Source organism: Diabrotica virgifera, chromosome 5 (assembly GCF_917563875.1).
Source record: "Diabrotica virgifera virgifera chromosome 5, PGI_DIABVI_V3a".
In the NCBI taxonomy this organism is placed as follows: Eukaryota; Metazoa; Arthropoda; class Insecta; order Coleoptera; family Chrysomelidae; genus Diabrotica; species Diabrotica virgifera.
Window position 1 is genome coordinate 630961 of NC_065447.1, and position 21193 is coordinate 652153.

General features: G+C 31.8%; 2 protein-coding genes across 3 annotated transcripts in view; one reads left to right on the forward strand and one right to left on the reverse strand.

Annotated features, from left to right (window-relative positions):
* The first annotated feature begins 3194 nt into the window (after nt 1–3194).
* The window catches only part of LOC114333736 (dihydropyrimidine dehydrogenase [NADP(+)]-like), a 66320-nt gene continuing 48321 nt past the window's right edge, over nt 3195–21193 (forward strand). Inside the window, exon 1 of the mRNA XM_028283725.2 lies at nt 3195–3263. Within this exon, the coding sequence (XP_028139526.1) occupies nt 3210–3263 (54 nt within the window). The 5' untranslated portion in view covers nt 3195–3209. The remainder of the gene's footprint in view (nt 3264–21193) is intronic.
* The window catches only part of LOC114333762 (pre-mRNA-processing factor 40 homolog A), a 38543-nt gene continuing 30167 nt past the window's right edge, over nt 12818–21193 (reverse strand). For both annotated transcript variants that reach the window (XM_028283773.2, XM_028283758.2), the window contains exon 12: nt 12818–15903. In XM_028283773.2, coding sequence (XP_028139574.1) covers nt 15778–15903 — 126 coding nt within the window. In that variant the 3' untranslated portion in view covers nt 12818–15777. The remainder of the gene's footprint in view (nt 15904–21193) is intronic.

Consider the following 21193-nt stretch of genomic DNA (forward strand, 5'->3'; position numbering starts at 1 on the left):
GACCTATACAGGAGAATGGAGAATGGCGTATAAGAATGAACCACGAAATAAACAGAGTGTTTAACAGACCTACTATCACAAAAGAAATACGAAGTAAACGACTGAGTTGGTTAGGACACGTAGAAAGGATGGATGATAAGAGAAATACAAAAAAAAGTACTTAGAAAAGAATTAAATGGGAAAAGACCGAGAGGTAGGCCTAGAAAGAGATGGAGTGATGGTATTAACCAGGATTTGAAAGACCTAGGAATACGAGAATGGGAAAAACAAGCAAAGGAAAGAAAAACATGGGCAGCTATAGTCAAACAAGCAAAGCACACATAACGCCGAAAAGACCTCCTCAAAAAAAGAAACAAGAAAGTAATATTTTAGATAAATATCGTTTAGAACTTTTGAGGAGTTATGCGTGTGGCTGGCCTCCACACCATGTAAAACTTTAGAGCCTAGAAACCCCAACGGGCGACCATGGCCCTCCATGGGCTGTCAGCGGTCACCGATGATGATGATCATAGGTACCTACCTATTTGAACCTACCAAAATACATAGTATGTAATACTTTTATTTACATAATTTGATTACCATCAAAATTTCTATCAATATTCACCTAATATATTGTTTTCTTACTCTATGTTTTGTTGTATTTTTTCAATTCTAAATCATTTCAATTCAAAATCAAAATAATTTGATTTAATTCAAAAATGTCAAAAGTTTAATCCGTTTAGTTAGTCGATCTTCGCACATAATGACACATTGTCTCCGTGGTGAAGCGTTTAATGCGAATGAACCCCAATACTACGCCAATACCAACTGCGCTGATAAGTGGGTTCGAATCCCAATAGAAACTTTTATTTTTATTTTTTTTAGACATTTTATGATTGTAAGTATATTTATTATATAATTTTATTTTCAGAAAATACGTATTTAGTTAAAAAAATTTCCGACAGTTAATGTTCAGAAATCATTTGTGGCATTTTTAATGTGTTTGTGTGTGTTTTATTCTTTTATTATTTTAAATTTTTGGCACTAAATATAAATAAAAAGTATATTAATTTCGTTGAAATCATATAATAGAAGTATAACTTCTTACGTGCGTACAAAGTACACACACATTCTTTTTGAAGTTATACTTATTTACGCGCGATATGAGGGTGAATTTTTATATGTTAAAACCTACGATCCGGGCGCATGCGCATTATAACTTTGTTCTGATTGGATGTTCAAATGACATGTCAAAAATTATCCAATATGGCAGCTGTAGCGCAGCTGTGGTTTGGACGGTTGACGGTTTGGTTATGTATGGTTGTTGCGTTTTAAAATTTGTGGGAAGAGAAACAACAAAGGTTAGTTAATAGTTATACTGCCTTTTTAAATAGTTTTCATATTATATTTTTGAAGTTATACTTCAAAATGTTTTAATTTATGTATGTATCAGTCCAGAAAAGGTGTGGAAAGAATATATTAGTGTTTTTAAAGATATTTTTCTACAAACGTGTTAAAAATGGACTTTAAGGCACTAGTGCTTTAAAATTTTTAAGGCACTAGTGCTTTAAAATTTTTAAGGCACTGCAGTTAAAAGTGAATTGTCAAATTGTGAAACGTCAAAATATTTATATTTCATTTATTAACATTAATATTAATAATACAACTTGCGCAATTTGAAAAAGGTGGTTTAAAAGGTTTTTTATTATAATTTTGTGTCTTTGGATTTGTCTTCCTTGGCCGTAAAATAATAAAACATCTATTTTTATATTTCACTTGTCACCGTGATGTATAATTATGTATATCTGAAAGGATATTTAGGATAATTAGGACTCCATAAGAGCGTTAAAAATGCTACTTTAAGGCACTAGTGCTTTAAAATTTTTAAGGCACTGCAGTTAAAAGTGAATTGTCAAATTGTGAAACGTCAAAATATTTATATTTCATTTATTAACATTAATATTAATAATACAACTTGCGCAATTTGAAAAAGGTGGTTTAAAAGGTTTTTTATTATAATTTTGTCTCTTTGGATTTGTCCTCCTTGGGCGTAAAATAATAAAACATCTATTTTTATATTTCACTTGTCACCGTGATGTATAATTATGTATATCTGAAAGGTAAGTAGCATGCGGCTTGATGGCCTTGTTGGTAGAGCATTGGACCAGAGATCAAAAAATCGCGAGATTGCGGGTTCAAATCCCGGACGATTCATACTTTTTTTCTTTTTTTTTTTTAATATGTGGCATTGTTAAGTTTTGGTTCATTTTTGGTAATTATTGTTAATTTTTTGTATTGTAACTGTTAAGTAGGTATATTTATTTCGTTGAAATTATATTATAATAAAAGCATAACTTCTTACGTGCGTACAAAGTACACACACATTCTTTTTTTATTTTTGGAATATCGCTGTGAACATTTTTCACTATCTTAACCCACTAGACTAGAACCTTTAGTTATATTTAGATTACTAAAAGTTTGCTGAACAAGCAGATTTGGCTCCCAATTTTTTTTAATTGTTGTAATGTTCATATTTGGCTCTTTGGCTAAAAAGTTTGCCGACCACTGCTTTGAGCTATAACCAACCTTCAAAACCAGGAAACGCGTCTCTTACGCTCTATTATTCCTTGAATTATGAGTCTCAAGATATTGTATCTTTCGCCTCTCATCACAATTTCCTTTCTTTTATTGTGTTTTCCATTTTCCTTTTTCTGCCTATTCTCCTTAACACTTCTGTATTTGTGACTGTACTCAACTCTAGTGTAAAATCAGGCAGTACCAATTAGAAATAAAATAATTAAAAATAGGAAAATCGAAGAAGAAGTCCTCAACCTGCAATAAAAAAGAATGTATAATAAACCCATCATCAGAATGTAGCAGACTCTGGTTGCCAATACTAAAAGAAGTTTTTTGACGATTTGGTTTTTTTCGACGAAACATTAGTAAACTATTTTAAAATTACAGTTGTATGTTGTATCGCCCTGTAGTCCTGTAAAAACAAACACTTGTTATCTGGAATAAAAGTAAGAGTGATTTACATTAATTTATCCAAAGTTGTTATGACATTATAACAACAATAATGACGCAATTTTCATATAAGTATCTGCAAATATTGGCATAATATATTTATCTATTTCTACAACATTGATATTTTTATAAAACTGATAAGGAAGACTGTGATAATTATTTAATTTTAATTTAGTCACGAACTGCCACTCTCTTCAATTGGAATGTTGCTATGGGGCAAAACAAAGTCAAATGTACCTACTTACCTGGTCATGACGGTAAGTAGGTAACTATCTTTATTAGAATTTATATGGAGATTTATAATTTTGAACGTAGTCCAGGAACCGAAGCATTTCACCTCGTAATTTTTACAGAATGGATCAATTTGCTTGAAAATTTGAGAATAAGTAGTGGATAGTACAAGGATCGAAATCTATATGAGGCCGAAAGGCGTTTTTATCATAGGGGTGGTTGACACTCCGTTTCGGGGGTGGAATTTTTTTATTATATTTTGACCGCAAAAGTTGGTAAAAACATTCATTCTAAGCAAAAAACGGTCTATACATTTTTTTGATAAAATTAATAGTTTTCGACTTATTCGCTATCGAAAGTGTTAGTTTTATATCGAAAAAATCAATGTTTTTAATTATTTTTCTATTAATAACTCCAAAAGTTTTCGTTTTATCAAAACAACTTTACTTAACAAAATGTACCTCTTGAAAAAAGAAACAAAACCGCTCTTCTTAATTTTCTTTAAGACTAATAGTAATCGAGCTATAGTTTATTATACGTTAGCTCTTCTTCGTCAAATGCTAAAAATTGTAGATTCAAAGTCAAAAGACGGGAAAACTATGCATTTTTCGAGGATAACTTATTCAAACTAATTTAAAGTATTTAAAAATCTCTATCTCTAGAAATAAAACAAAGGTCTTTAGCTCATAAATTAAGTGACTTATAATGAAAAGAATGTCAGTCCCTATTTTCTTTTCAGCAAAAAAGTGATCGGAAGCAACTCCTTAATCACCACCCTAATTAAAATTCGTCATTGACCTTATTTGGTCTTCTTTATTTATGTATTATTAATAGGCTCTAGAAGTTTGACCGGCTTACAATGATTAGTTATAATAATTGTTAATTATTAGTTAAATAATTAGTTAGAATAACGAATTTTTGTAGTTTGGAAAAAAATGGCTTATTCTTTAGAATAGAAAAATTAGAATCAGAGATACAAAAAAATGTTTAAATACGAAATTGTAGCTTATTTAATTCCCAAGAAAATGGTTTGCAAAAATTTTTTCTACGGCAAAAATTGAGTGAGATATTGACAATTAAAACTTGTAACAACATGCAAAAACCACCTTTACCAACCCTTTCAAAGTCACCTCTTTTTGCGACTGAGGATTTTAGAAAGATTTAATATCAATAGGCTTAAAGACCATGCAAAAACCTAGAAAATTATTTTTTACCAAACTTTCTAAAGATAAAAAATAAAAAAGTTACGGTTAAAAAATCAATATATTTTTTTGAAAAAGAAAAGGAGAAATCCAATTAGAAGCATAATAATGTCAGTTAGCGGTGTTTTCAGTCATTGGCCTTAATTATCCTTCTTTGTTTATGTATTTTTAATAGATTATAGAAGTTTGACTGACTTGAATGATTAGTTTTTATAAAACTGGAGTTAAAAGCGAATAACGAATTTTTGTAATTTGGTAAAAATGCCGTTTTCTTCAGGATAGAAAGATTAGCATCAGAGATACGAAAAAATATTTAAATATGAAATTGTACGTTATTTAATTTTTAAGAAGCCGGTTTGAAAAAATTTTTTCTACGGCAAAAATTGAGTGAACTGTAAATGAGCCTATACCGAAAAACATTGACTTTTTCGATATAAAACTAACACTTTCGATAGCGAATAGATCGAAAACTATTAATTTTATCAAAAAAATGTATAGAACATTTTTTGCTTAGAATGAATGTTTTATGAACTTTTGCAGTCAAAATATAATATAAAATTTCCACCCCCGAGATGGGGTGGCAACCACCCCACCATGGTAAAAGCGCCTTTCGGCATCATATAGATTTTGATCCTTGGACTATCCACTACTTATTCTCAAATTTCCAAGCAAATCGATCCATTCTGTAAAAATTGCTAGGTTTTGTCCTATATTAAGCTTCATTACTTGAACTAATGGCCAAATTGATACAAACAACTCTTCCTCCTCAACTTATTCAGTTTAAGACTTCTCTATAAAACTTTTCTAATGTCGAACAAAGATTGGTGCATTGCCCCAATTGCTTCAGTTCCATAAATTTGTCTCAGGTATCCTCACAGAAAATAGTCAAGAGGAATGAGATCAGATCTTCTTGGAAGCCAGTTGATGTTGTCTCACTTGTCAAGTGATTCGATCGTACTGGGATTCAGTGTTGGATCTGAATCACTGAATCTTTAAAAGTAACTGGGGTGGCGATTGGGCTATGCTGGTCTATTATGCAATCGAATTTAAAGCGGACTGTATGGAAATAATAACAAAAAAATTCTTACCTTATTTTAACTGGTAGGTCGAGAAGTCTTCAGTTATTAGTAAGGTGAAGGAAGGAGGGAGAAAGGGTTAATTTATTTTTTACTATAACTGAAACCGGCGTTTTTTGGCGACACTTGATAACTACAGGAAACGACTTAACAATTCAATTTGTTCTTACTTACTGACGACCACGACTAGTTAGTACTAACGAAAGGTAATTAAAGAGAAAACAAAAAATTTAGTACAATATCTGGGCAAGAAAATAGGCCAGGTACTTCGAATGAAATAAATTTAATGAGGCCAAAACATCCTGCCCCCCCGAGTTTATTTTTAAAATAAACGAAAAATCAACGAAAACTAATTTAATTTTAATATGCTAAGTCTGCACATGAACCCATCACCCTAAACTAAAATTTTAACTATCAAATAAAATAAAAAAATCCTCTCCAGTTTATTGACTGGGTAGAGGACACAGTTTAACGACTGGGCGCATGTAACTACCGTGCTTGGTTCGCACTTTTACGATTCGAACAATCCCATCTTTTCCAGGATACAAAGTCTCTATGACTGCCAGAGGCCACTGTAAAGGTGGGATAGTTTCATTTTTTATTATAACTACCATTCCCTCTTTGGGAGGGTTCGAGTTAGTGTTCCATTTTAAACGAGACTGCATAGAAGACAAATATTCTGAATGCCATCTTTTCCAATAATGTTGAACAATGCAATCTAATAATTTATATCTTTTCAAAGTACTCATATTTTTATCAAGATCAATATCCATCGAGGGTAATGACACTAAAGGTTCTGTACATAAAAAATGCGATTGAGTCAGCGCGACTGGATTTTCAGGGTCGTTACTTTGAACACAAAGAGGACGCGAATTCAAAAGACACTCGATTTGTGTCAGAACAGTTAAAAATTCTTCGTAAGTAAGGATTTGATTCCCCACAACTCTATTTAAATGAAGTTTTACACTTTTTATATTGCTTTCCCAAATACCACCGAAGTGACTGCCATAAGGTACGTTCATTTTCCAAGAAATTTTGGTATTATTAAGTTCCTGTTGGAATGCATCTTTATAAGTTTTTGAAGTAGTTAATTGATATATTTCATCGAGGACTCTCTTGGCACCCACAAAATTTGTGCCATTATCTGAATATAAAACCTTACAATTTCCACGACGAGATAAAAATCTTTTGAAAGTGGCTAAGAAACAATCTGTAGAGAGCGAGGAGGCTAATTCAAGATGTATGGCTTTCGTACTTAGACAAACAAACAAACATACGTAAGCCTTTTGAGTTTTTACGCCACGATATTTTCCTATAGTAATGGAAAACGCACCAGTATAATCTACACCAGTGTGTAAAAAGGCTTTTGCCTGATTGACTCTTACGGCGTTACGGCGGGTAAGTCAGCCATCATAGGATAGGTAGGTTTAGGATTAAGACGAAAACAACGATTACATCTCCAAATTCTATTTCTGATGGCCTGACGACTAGATAGTATCCAATAATTTGTTCTCAGAAGATTTTGCAACAAATACGCTCCAGCATGTAAATGCAATTTATGGAAATAATCTATTAACAAAATGGTTAAAGGATCGGCTTTGGGCAACAAAATCGGATGTTTTTGTTCAAAACTACATTGGGAGTTGGACAAACGTCCACCTACTCTAATTATTCCATTTTCAATAAATGGATTCAAACGACGTATGGAAGATTTTACAACGAGATTTTGAGAAAGGGCTTTATATTCTTCAGAAAAATGCTTTTGCTGGACAGCTCGAATTAATTCAATTTCTGCAATTTTTAAATCAAATAGAGATATCCGTTTATTTAAAGACAATTTTCTAAGAAATCTCAATACGTATACTGTGGAATTTAAAAGTTTCGACCAACTGGAAAAATATGCAATAAGAGTATACAGCGGAGAAATTACACGAGTGACATTACCAAAGAAGGTTTGTGATCTATATTCAGAATCACAAATCATAATTTCCTGTCCGTTGACAGACTGAATAGGCCAATATTCTGGCTCCAACAGTAACCAATTTGGACCAGTAAACCATGTGGAATGGTTGACTAACGAAGAAGGAAACAAACCTCGAGAGGCGCAATCAACAACATTTTCCTTTCCAGGAACAAAAAACCAATACTCTGACGGAACCATCTTATGAATTGTAACAACTCTATTTTGAACAAATATTTTGAGATTTTTCTCTGAGGACTTTATCCAATTTAATACAATCATGGAATCACTTAAGGCAAAAATTTTATCAATATTATGTCTAGGAGAATAAGTTTCAATAGCATGTGAAAGAAGCTTTGAGAGAAGAAGCGCTCCACAAAGCTCTAATCGAGGAAGAGTTATTTTAGACATTGGAGATACTTTAGATTGAGAGTACAGTAAAGTAACTTTAACTTGACCTGTACAATTAACAACCCTGGAATAAACAATGGCTGCGTATCCAGCAGCACTTGCGTCTGAAAATCCTACAAAAGACAACGACGAATTAGGTGTAACTGCTATATGGCGTGGAATTTGTATTTTGTATAGGACATGAAATTCATTTTGAAACTTTTCCCATGCTATTTCGATTTCTTTTGGTACGGTACTATCCCAATCTACCTTTAGAGTCCAAAGTTTCTTTATCCAAATTTTAAGCAAGAGGGTTATAGGAGATAGGAATCCCAAGGGATCAAACATACGAGCAACAAGTGAGAGCATGTTTCTTTTTGTACAACGGGTCGATGAGGGTATTTCTAACCCAAAACTAAAATTGTCACATTTTTCTTCCCATTGCAATCCTAACACTTTGGAGACTGACTTATCAAATTGTTTGGTTTTGACCAATTGAAGGGGTTCGGGGATTGTCGATAGTAGATCGTTCGAGTTCGACATCCATTTGGTTAATTTAAAACCACCTTTTTGAAACAAATTCACTAACTGAGTGTGTGTAACTATAGCTTCAGAAACATTTGGAAAACTGCTAATAAAATCGTCTACATACATATCTCTTAAAATTGGGATGATAGCATCAGGAAAACTTTTAGATTCGTCATTACATAATTGTTTTATTACCCTGAGACTAAGATATGGTGAGGCTTTTACTCCAAAAGTTAAAGTATTTAATTGGAAAATAGAAATAGGATCATTGGTATCAAATCTCCACAAAACTCTTTGAAACGAACAATGAGATTCAACCACTTTAACCTGCCTATACATTTGTTTCAAATCAGCGACAATTGCGATTGGAAAAAGACGAAAATTCAACAATATTGTGGTAGGATTATTTTGTAATTTTGGACCTTTATAAAGAATTTCATTTAATGACGGTCCTTTACTAGTTTTCATAGAGGCATCAAAGACTATTCTACAAGGAGTGGAAGGGCTATCTGATTTAAAAACACAATGATGGGGAATATAATACGACAACGAATCAATGGTTTGAATGGGAACTAAACTCATGTGCTTTTGGTCTAAATAGTCTTGAAAGATATCACAGTAAAGTTTTCTAAGTTCTGGGTTTGGTGCTAGGCGATTTTTTAAGGACAACAATCTATTTTTAGCAAGAACAAAAGAATCACCCAGTACATTAGGATCATTTTGGAACGGCAATGAAACTGTGTATCTACCATCTGCATCTCTACATACATTTTCTAAAAATGAATTTTCACAAATTTCATCTTCTGATGAACTATTAGTAACAGTGGGCAAATCCTCTAATTCATACATTCTTTCGACCAAGGAATCTAAATTCAACAAAGGGTTACAGACGAAAGACAAATATGTGTGGATTTTTTCAAAATTTGGTGCAGCTGAGCCCATGACTACATAACCTAAACTAGTCTCAATAGCTGATAGAGAATCTTCGCATGACACTCTATTACAACCAATGATATTTGAAAAGACAGATAAGCCTAAAATACCATCTATCTTGCCAGGAAAAAAGAAATTCGGGTCAGCTAATTTCAAGTGTTCTATACTGTTAATACAGTCTTTGTCAACTGGTTGATCTGGCAACTTATTAGAGATTGTGTCTATAAGCAACACTTCTATAGGATATTGTATTTTTTTATCAAAATGGGAAAAGATAACAATGTTGGTTTTACCTACTATCGGGGTGGTTGATCCTCCTATACCAGAAACTGTCAAATTTAATTTCGAATAACTTAGGCCTAATTTTCGGGAACAATCAAAAGTAAGAAAATTAGCAGAAGAACCACTATCTAACAAAAATCTAACCTTGTGAGCACTACCCCATTTATCAACAACTTTAACCATTATTGTCCCAAACAGACTAACAGAACTCGATTCTGATTCATTTGGGATATTTTTAGAATGGCGGACATGTAAACTAGAAGGATTATCAGAAGAACCAGAGGTAGGCTCAGTACTAGTGGAGGGAAATGGAACATTCTCATTAGGCCGAGTAGTATTTGGCTTATGCAACTTGGAATGGTGCCTAGCTTTGCACACAACACAAGAAAATTTTGACGGACAATTGGATACTCGATGCTTTGAAGAAAAACAATTTAAACATAAATTATTTTCCTTCACTAATTTAAATCTGGATTCAAATGGTAGCCCTAAAAAGTGCTTACAGTCTTTAATTAAATGTGGGCCTTTTTTACAAACAACACAATCTATGGAGGAATACGTATTCTGTTCTTGCAAATGAAACGATTTGTTCGGTTTTTGAAACGAAAAATTATTTTTGGAATTCCTTGATCTATCATTTTTAATAAGAGATTTACTACGTTGGCGTAAAAATTTCAATAAATCATCATAAGCGGGTAAATCATTATTATTTCTTATTAAATCAAATGAATCTATGGTATCTTGTGGTAATTTTAACATAGCTAAATAAGTTAAAATATGATCATCTAAATTATCGAGATTTAATCGTTTTAGTGCAGAAACATTAGTATCAAACTTTTCCAAAAATATTTCCAAATATGATGGATTATTAGATTGCAAACCGCGAAAATTAACAATTCGATCCATATAGAGATTAAACAAATATTTTTTATCATTATATCTTTCAACAAGCATATTCCAAATAATGTCATAATTATTAGGAATGGGTTCTATTGAGCTACAGCTTTTCAAGGCTTTCCCGGAAATACAACTCAACAAATACTGTAGCTTATCGGACTTGGGATATTCTATTTTGTTATGAACAAATTGTTTGAAATTTTCATAGAAAACAGGCCACAGAGATATATCTTCACCATCAAACTTAACTAATTCAAATTTGGGCATTTTAATAGTAGAATTATTAGTACTATTGGGATTATTACTCAAAACAGCAGGTTTATTTATTAATAATGAAGCTAAATATTCAATATTGGAGTAGAGATCATAAAATGCATCTAAATGCGTATGGTATGCAACGCCAGCATCTGGCTCCATCTCTTGTTTTAATATAACGATATCTTGAACAATTTCCTCATATTCTGATAGAGTTTTTTCGAAAGTACTATATCTAACTGCAAAGTTACGCATTTTTGAGGCATTTTCTGGATCTTTTTCTAAGGCCGACCCGGCATCGTAACATAATTGAGCCCTACGAAAGATAGTTTCACGTTTAGAGCATAATCGCTCCAATTTTAGTTCGTTTTGACTTTTAGGCATGTTTAATAATAAATATTGAAATTCTTTCAAAAAATTATCAATGATGAAGAAATAAAATGGAACAAAACCCAAAATATGTCAAGAATAGTAGTTAGGTGTATATATTTTTTCAACAATTACTAAAATTTTATTAAACTAAATCCAAACAAATTATTTTTAGGTTTGCAAAATATCCAAATCAAATATATTTACTTAATCAAAATCGATTTCACTAAGCGATGGGTTCAGAAGCAAAAACACGAATTCAATGTTCCAACTATAGTCGACCGAAGAACAAGGTTTTTCGATACACGACAAAAAAAGGGTACACTACGATTTAATTAGATTTTAACACGACAAATATACTATACCGATTACAATTATAATTTTAAATAAATTTATCCAATGCGAAAAATACGATAGATCAGATCTTGAACCGGCAAAGCAACAACGAAATTGATTCAAGACGATCCGGCTAGAAGGCCAAACTTATGGGGTGGCGATTGGGCTATGCTGGTCTATTATGCAATCGAATTTAAAGCGGACTGTATGGAAATAATAACAAAAAAATTCTTACCTTATTTTAACTGGTAGGTCGAGAAGTCTTCAGTTATTAGTAAGGTGAAGGAAGGAGGGAGAAAGGGTTAATTTATTTTTTACTATAACTGAAACCGGCGTTTTTTGGCGACACTTGATAACTACAGGAAACGACTTAACAATTCAATTTGTTCTTACTTACTGACGACCACGACTAGTTAGTACTAACGAAAGGTAATTAAAGAGAAAACAAAAAATTTAGTACAATATCTGGGCAAGAAAATAGGCCAGGTACTTCGAATGAAATAAATTTAATGAGGCCAAAACAGTAACATTTTACAATAACGTTCAAAATTTATCGTAAATGTTCTCCTGCGTTGGTCTTCGTCGTTTGAAAAAACAACGTTTTCAAAGTTAGTGAACTTATGTACCAAATCATAGTGGATTAGATTCCTGCTGTTCTCGTCCCAACTCGAGTTTAGAGACATAGATGTAAATTGTTCATCAAAATTAATTTTTTTTTGTACTGATTTGTTTTGAGAATAAATAAGGACGGTTCTTGTCTAACAGAAGCCTTTTTTCCCTCTCAGTAAATGCTGCTTTATCTTACGACGGGACGTGCACTAGAACAATAGACGGCGAACGCCCCCTTGTCGCCCCGTTCCGTTGTACTATAAACTAGTCAATACTTTTCATATCACTCGATTCTTCAACGCACCCCGTAAGACAGCCGTGCCGTCCACGTCCTGTCGTAAGATAAATCAGCCTTAAGGCTTCTGTTCTACACCGGTGGTATTTCAACGAATTGGTTAGTTGTACATATTTCATTAACACATTCGCTGACACCTATTTATTAGTTACTCACTATTCGTGCCACATATACATTCTGACGAATGTATATGTATGAACATTAGTAGAGATGCCTGCAAAACAAGACGTAATTAAGCGTAGAGCTGAATGGCAGAAGAGCTTGTTTATTTCCACAATTTGTGAACGCCTTTTGGTGACAATGGCCCCTGACTCACACACACAAAACGCCTTTTGGCGATAAGTGGAAGCGAATGTGTTAACTATTATACAAGTCCTAGCTACTTTGTTAGATCTGCTATATAAAGGTGTTACAGATAAAAAATTAAAAAATATAAAACGACGAAAACTTCAGAAAATCATACACTTTATTGCATATAATGTAAGTTTATAAAATTAAAATACCTAAATGTATTGTCCGTAATATGATTAAACAAAGTAAAATCACTGTCGTGCGATAAAACGTTATTTGACACTTTGACTGCGTTACAGGTCTTCGGCAGTATAATATATAACATTTTATTTAGAATATACATATAACATTTTCGAGCAAAAAAAAATCATTTTTTTCTTTGTTTCAACTTCTAAATTATTCCACAAATTCAAAAATCAATATAAACGAACATTATCCACTTCAGGACCTAGAGAAGCTCATTAGCTAACAAAATCTTTTTGATTTTTTGATTTCAGATGATCCAGTTATTAGTCATGATCCTCGCCACAAAACACCCTTTATGAGGCGGTGTATTCAAATCAGCGGCTTATTTTTTAATATTATTACATGAAAACTTTATACAATACTCTTCTAATGTTGTACCTTAAGATACACTTTTCTAGAGTGAGTAAATGTCCTCCGATGCGGCCGATATTATGGTGGTATTTACACTGTTGTCAGATCTTCCGTTTTTCTGGAAATCTAATAAACTTTCTTATTTCAGATGAAATACTGACTATTTTTCATGTAATGTTCCTTATATCTAAATGCCATAATTTCGAAGTTATTGCTACACTTTAAACATTTATTTCACATAAAATAAATAAAAAAAATTTCGACCAGGGCAGATATTATTTTAGGTTTTTTTTTAATTATTTCTAGTACCTAAAGTCTAAGTCCAAGTACCTAAATTCAAGTTCAAACCTTATCCAATCAGTTCCCTATAAATATTTTGGGCTTATTTCATTTTAAAAGATTGTTCTTTATTAATATAGAAACAATGTTTTACAATTAAGCATGCCAAAAATTCTTTTCAAGAGTTGATAGAAGATTTGAATTTGAATTTAGGCTCTTCGCAATTTCAAAAATAATACTTTTATTTAAGTTTTTTTATGAGCATCATTTTTCTTTCTTTTCGTTTTAAATTGTTTATAACCCGAAAACGATCAACTTTAGTAGACCAAAATTAAAACAGACCTTTTTTTCAAATGATATATAATATAATCCTAAAATAATATATATCTGTCCGGGCCGAAAAAATTGTTTTTGCCGATTTTTACAACTGGTTTAAAAAAATTGTTTAAATAAATGTAGCAATAACTCTGGAGTGATGGCATTTAGGTATAGGGAACACAACATGAAAAATAATCAGTATTTCTTAAGGACTTCAAAACACAAAAAATATACAGGGTGTTTCATTTGAAATTAGAAATTTTATTTCCAGAAAAACGGAAGATCTGACAACAATGTAAATACCACCACAATATCGACCGCATCACAAGACCCTTAGGGACCGTCCATTAATCACGTGATGTTTTTTTGGCATTTTTTAACCTCCCCTTTCCCCTTGGTGATACATTGTAAGGTTTAGGACCCCCTATATCACGTGTATTGTGACATTTCGTGATTTTTTGTAGACCCTTCCCCCCTTTCGAGCCTCACGTGATTAATGGACGGCTCCTTACTCACTGAAACCTATAAAAATCGTGCAAGCTGTTTCCGAGATAATTGATGCGTTCCATATAATAAAACTTACTCTGTATACAATTTATTCTTGGAGGAATTTAATGCAAATAAATAATTAATGACGTATCCCTCTGGATAGGCAACATATCTCAAAGTTGTTCTGAAGCTATTTCCTTGTGGCATTTTTGTAATCAACTATTCTAAATGAGAAATAAGCCACAATTTAATTAAAAAAATGATTATTTTGTGACGGATATTCTTGAGTTGGGCTGATTTCATGTAATCGAATGAACTATCTTTTAGTAGAGTTCCAGGAACGCAACTCATAAATATTGGAAATATCATTTTAAAGTCTGTATAATATATGTCTGAATTGCCGATATAAATGAGTCAGATTAAATTAAATTTTTAGAAGAATTTTTTACTAAGCAACAACATTTTTGTTTAATTTATTAATATTTTGTATTTTGACAACGACATCCGATGTAGACGTCGAAACGTTAATAAAATCATTTTTGAGGTTATACTTCTTTACGATTGAGGGTGAAATTTTATACTTCCCTGGCGCATGCGTAGACAGACAGTATGTAGTTCGTTGCTAATCTTTAAAGATAGTATCTGTATCAGCGCAAATAAGTCATTAAAAGAATATATTAGTGTTTTTAGTAAATGTATTATTTATATAATTTTTGTGCTTTTTATTTGTCTTCCTCGGGAATAAAATATTTTATAATAATAATAAGTATATTTTCTTTAAATATTAAAGTATTTTTATACCTCACTTGGTCTATTAAATTTGTCAGTATGTATGAGAAATCTTGTAAGCTGTCAAAGCAAAGGGAGTTTAGCTCCGTGGTAGTGCGTTCGACCGGAGATCGAGAGGTCCCTGGTTCGAATCCGTGTGTTATCTAACTTTTTTTTTTTTATTTTAGTATTGTTTTAACACACATTTTTGGAAAGTAGTATGTAAAAATTAGTTTAATCTTCAAATACAAATAACCTGTTGAAAGTATATTTATTTCGTTGAAATCATATATGTAATAGAAGTATAACTTTTTACGTGCGTACAAAGTACACACACATTTTTTTTTTTTTAGTTAAATTTTGGCTTATTTCCCATTTAGAATAGTTGATTATATCTCAAAGAACGAAATAGTTGTCAGGAAATTGTTGCATGAAATGTTACTTATTGCTTACTTAAATATACTATAATTATAAAAATACTAAAATAAATTATAGTATAATTTTACACGACACTGAAATTACTTCACTTTCTCCACAAATTCAGTAATGATACACTAACTTCGAAATGAATCACTGACAACTATTTCGTCCTCTGACTTTAGTTAAGTCAAAGACCGCCATGTCCGTAACGCTGTCAACGTGTCAAACCCACTAACTCCGCTTACGTCAATCGCTCTCGTTGTTTAGTTTGGCCAACAGCAGCGCCCTCTGTTTCTCTAGTTCCGTCTCGCTCATCTCACCCCTCCTTCCTTCGGACTCGCCCCTCCCAACGTACTTTTCTGGCGGGGTGTTCTGTAGAAGTTCAAAAAAAATCCATTAGCTCTAGCTGCCTACCGCTACTGTTACTAAGTGCTACTTTAAGTTACAAGTGATTTTCTTCTTCGATTTTAACAACTATTCTTTCTTGAAGGTTTTACTTCGAGACTAAATCAAAATTAGAAAAATTCATTGAATTATGGGTGCTACAAAATTGTATTACATTGTTTTGTTTACTGTGACAACAGTAAACAACCAGTAATTCCCAGTAAGGGAAAAAACAGGCCGATTTAATACTCATACATTAAATTAAATTAAACCGTCATTTTTATTATATATTCAGTATTTGTAAAAAAAATTTCAAGTCGAAATATTCAAAATGGCCGTCGTGGCACTCCTTCAAGCGCAGGTCCGTTTTTTTAGGTGCCCAAACGGTGTACATGAAATCTCACATCTGGGTGATCTGAAACAAAATATGGTTATCATCTACATAGTATTGACTCTCGTCTAACGGAGAATTTTTTTGATATCGTTTTTTGTTTAATTGATATAAACAATAATAACATCAAATTTGGACAAAAAAATAGAAAATAATTTCAAGAATTTTTTTTTCGGCGCCAAAAATTTTTATCGACAAAATCTTCTGTCAGACGAGAGTCAATACTATGTAGATGATAACCATATTTTGTTTTTTGTTTCAGATCACCCAGACGTGAGATTTCATGTACACCGTTTTGGGCACCTAAACAAAACGGACCTGCGCTTGAAGGAGTGACACGACGGAAATTTTGAATATTTCGACTTGAAATTTTTTTTTCAAATATGTACTGATTATATAATAAAAAGGACGGTTTAATTTAATTTAATGTATGAATCATATTTTGTTAGAAAAAAAAATCCGGAAAATCGGCCTGTTTTGTCCCTTGTCACAGTAGACTTCCCACTTAAGAAACCTTTAAATCTGTAAAAGATAAAATATCATAACGAACACATCAATATGTACATAAATAATTTTATCTAAATAATTTATCAAAACAAATTTATCTATCTGTATTCCACAAGTGCCAAATCTATTCCTTTAGTAGTCAGAATTTTTTTACTATGAACCGATTTACATGAAATTTTGGAATTAGACTTATCCTACCTTTAACTTCAAAAGTGATATTGTCCCGAACTCCGTTTTCACCCTGGGGATGGTTGCCACCCCTTTTCGGTGGTGGAATTTTTTTTTTTTCAAAATAACCTCAGATATTGATAGAAGACCTAATTTTAAGCAAAAAAGGTTGTATAAAGTTTTTTCAAAAACCCAATACTTTTCAAGTTATTGGCAATTGAAAATTCAGAATTTTCTCACGATTTTCAACAGTTTTTTTGCAAATATCTCCAAAAATATGCATTTTAACGATAATATTATAATGAACAAAATTGTAGCAGGTAAAAAAATGAACAAATTGGTTTTTTAAAGAGTGTTCTAAGTGCAATATTAAGCGAGATATTGAAGATCAAAGCGGTTTTTTATTTTGTGTGAGATTTAATCGATGTATTCGATGCCATCTAGCGGAGAACGAATAAATTGTATGCATACTAGAGAAAGGATTTTATAGTGCTTAAAATAAGCTTTAAAATGTGCACTGTTAAAAGTCTTTTGTACGTAAAATGAGTGAGCTGTAATGAAAAAAAGAGGAACATCTAATGTTTTTTTTTTAAATCAATGGATTTCATAAGTGCCATTTCCACCAAAATTAAAATTAATCGTATTCCCTCTAGAAACTTTAATACAAAGAATTTGAAAGATTCTAGCAGTTTCGCTGCTTTAGAACACATATTTTGTGAAAAAATCACAATTTAAAAAAAATTTCCGAATTTTTAAAAACCCACCTTTTTTTCATTAATATCTCAAAAATAATGAAAGATACGTAAAAAAGTGTAAGAATAAAAAAATAGGTTTTTTTTTTGACAAAAATTTTGGTTTGTTTGTTTTTCCTATCACACAAAAATTGACGAAGATATGATTGATTAAAGAGCGCGCGGTAGCGCAACCACAGCAGTCTCTCTCGAGCCCTTTGACCCTTTGCCGTTTCAAAATAAAAGGTTTTTCACTACATCTTATGATGAAAAAAGTGGTAGCTCTTTTAATTACCTTCAAAACGGTTATTTAAAAGCTGTGATAGCTTGAAAATTGAAGTAGTTATGGCCCAAAAACTAATCGTATTTTCTTCTACTTTATAGAAGACATTTTTTATACAATTTTTAATCGAGGGGTTGATTTTAAGGGTTGAAAGGGGTTAACAATTAAATAATTAAGATACAGAACGTAAAATCTTATTCACTCTATATTTAAGTCTGCTTGTCAAACCAAATTAATTTTTTGTAATTTTTTTTCTATTTAGGGGTTGTTTTTAAGTGTTGAAAGGGGGTTAACAATATCATAATTAAGACAGAGAACATAAAATATCATTCCCTCTATATTTAAACATTTTTATGTCATACTAAATTAATTTTTTGTACATTTTTTCGATTTAGGGGTTGTTTGCAAGGGTTGTACGGTTTTCGTAGGGGATGAAAATGAGTTTAACATGAGGTTATTGTGTTAGAAAACACTTCACAATGTCACTCTTTATTATTAAACACGTTTTCTGGCGATAAAATGGCTCAATGTCAATTTTTCCATTAAGGGGTTGTTTTCACCCCTTAAAAATTAAAAACGGAGTTCGGGTCAACATCAGTTTTGAAGTTAAGGATAAGTAAGATAAGCCTATGTAAATGCTTCGGCATGCCTCATGTAAATCGGTTTATAGTAAAAAATTTCGGAGGTAAAAACCTATTTTACGATTCAATGACTGCACGACCTGAATTTACTCAAGTCTTGTAACATCATTTTCCTTATCATAGTGCAAGAATTGGTTTTCCAGTGTCCAATCTACGTTTACTATACCTTCTCTTGCCGTTCATTAAGAAATTAGTACCCTTTTTAGTATGTGGTATTGGTACTTCTTGGTGTTTCCTTTTTCTTGTGACTGGTGGGGATCCACTGTAACATTCTCTTTGACCATCATTGATCATTCATTCTTTCGATATGGTCATACTATACCATTTCAGCCTTTTTCATTGCTTTTATTTATTATCCAAAGCTCTGAACAATATGGTTCCATGACATCTCGTAACGCGGCAGTTCGTAACCGGACAATTCGTAACAGCGACAGTTCGTAACGGCGACACTTCGTAACGGCGACAGTTGGTAACTATACAATTTCGTAACGGACAATTCGTAACGTCCAAATTGAATTATTCTGTTTATTTTTGTTAACGTCGAAACTGAATATTACAATTATAAATGAAATTATGTTTATCAATTTAACGAATCAGTATCAGGATAAACATTTTACGGCATTTCATATTTTGTGTTTCAGAATGTAATAATAGTTATTTATGATATAAGTGTTAAAAGTACAATTTTAAGGCACGCATGTGAAAGTTTGCAGAATGAGCGAAGCGAATTCTGCAACTCACATGAGTGCCTTAAAATGTACTTTTTAACACGTATATCATACAATATTTTTTCTACAAACGTTATAAATTTATAAAATACAATATTTTTGTTAATTCGCTGGTACCTATGATTAATGTGATTCCTGATATATTTCCGGTGAAAATAATAACTCTTTGATAAGCATCGGCGATTACATTTTTTTTTATATGCGTGTCCGCGAAGATTATAACTCCCAAAATATTTATAATGAAAAGATTTAGTTCATAATAGATGCCGACGAAAACAATTATTTCCCTTTCTGTTTCTGTTTTTGCCGACGAAAACAATTATTTCTGAGAACTGTTTACTAATTATAATTTTCGTGAACCCACAAACAGAAATGATGTTTTTTGCCGATACTCCTCAAAAAATCATTTTTTTCGCTAACACTTTATTAGGAATTATAATGTTCACGATCATATAATCGAAAATAATATTTTTCGCGGCGTTCATTGAAAGTTCTACTCTTAGCGGCATTTTTCGGAGTTATACTTTTCGTAGGCGGCGGCGAATTGCTGAAACCATGAAACCTATGACCCGTAAAAGGTAGAACTGGTTGTCTACACTCGAGGGGAATGTCTAAAAATTCTTAGCGAAAATATTATACTGTTACATAAACTTGATTTTTCTACAAACGTGTTAAAAATGCAATAATATAGTTTGAATTAAATTTTAAAAAACCTTTTAAACCACCTTTTTTAAATTGCGCAAGTTGTACTATTAATATTAATATTAATAAATGAAATATATAAAAATTTTGACGTTTCACAATTTGACAATTCACTTTTAACTGCAGTGCCTTAAAATTTTTAAAGCGCTAGTGCTTTAAAGTAGCATTTTTAACGCTCCTATGAAGTGCTAAAAATTGAATTTTTAACACGGTTGTAAAAAAAGTATTTAAACACGCAAATAAAAATTATTTAAATAAAATACTTTACTTAGAAAAATGTTTACTTAATAAGTTAGGAATGTCTAAAGACGGTTGTTGGCTTAAAGATTTCACGAATTACTTCATTATTCCTTTGTCTAAGTAGGTATATGCAAATTTAAGGAACAATAAGAGGGATAAACTTTTAAACATATTTTTAAAAGTTTGTATGTATTTAAATATTTAAAGTTTATATGTGTTTAAAGACTTTTAATATATTCTGAAACACAAAATGTAAAATGTGTTAAATATGATTATCCAGGTACCTACTATTTCGTTAAATTGATAAACATAATTTCAATTGTAACTGTAATAACAGTTAGTTTCGACGTTAACAAAAATAAACAGAATAATTCAATTTGGACGTTACGAATTGTCCGTTACGAATTTGTATAGTTACGAACTGTCGCCGTTACGAAGTGTCGCCGTTACGAACTGTCGCTGTTACGAGTTGTCCGTTACCAATTGTCCGGTTACGAACTGTCGCGTTAGGAGGTGGTCACAGAACAATATACAGCAATACTTTCTAAGATGCTTTTGTATATACTAATTTTTGTGTTTCAAGTAATCTGGTTATTCCAGAGTACATATACTATTCAGTTGAGATATTGCTGAATTACCTTGACCAATTCTAGTAGCTATTTCTTTTGTATTCCGATCATTTGTAATGCTTACACCTAGATATGTATAACTATCAATATTTTTGACTTGCATATCTCTAAGTTCTAAGTGCCTTCCTTCACCCCCCTCTACTACATACACTGTTTTTGATACATTAATTGATAAACAACACTTAGTAATATTCTTCATCTATTTTTAGCAACATGTACTGGATATCATCTTCATCTTCTACAAGTATTACTTGTTCA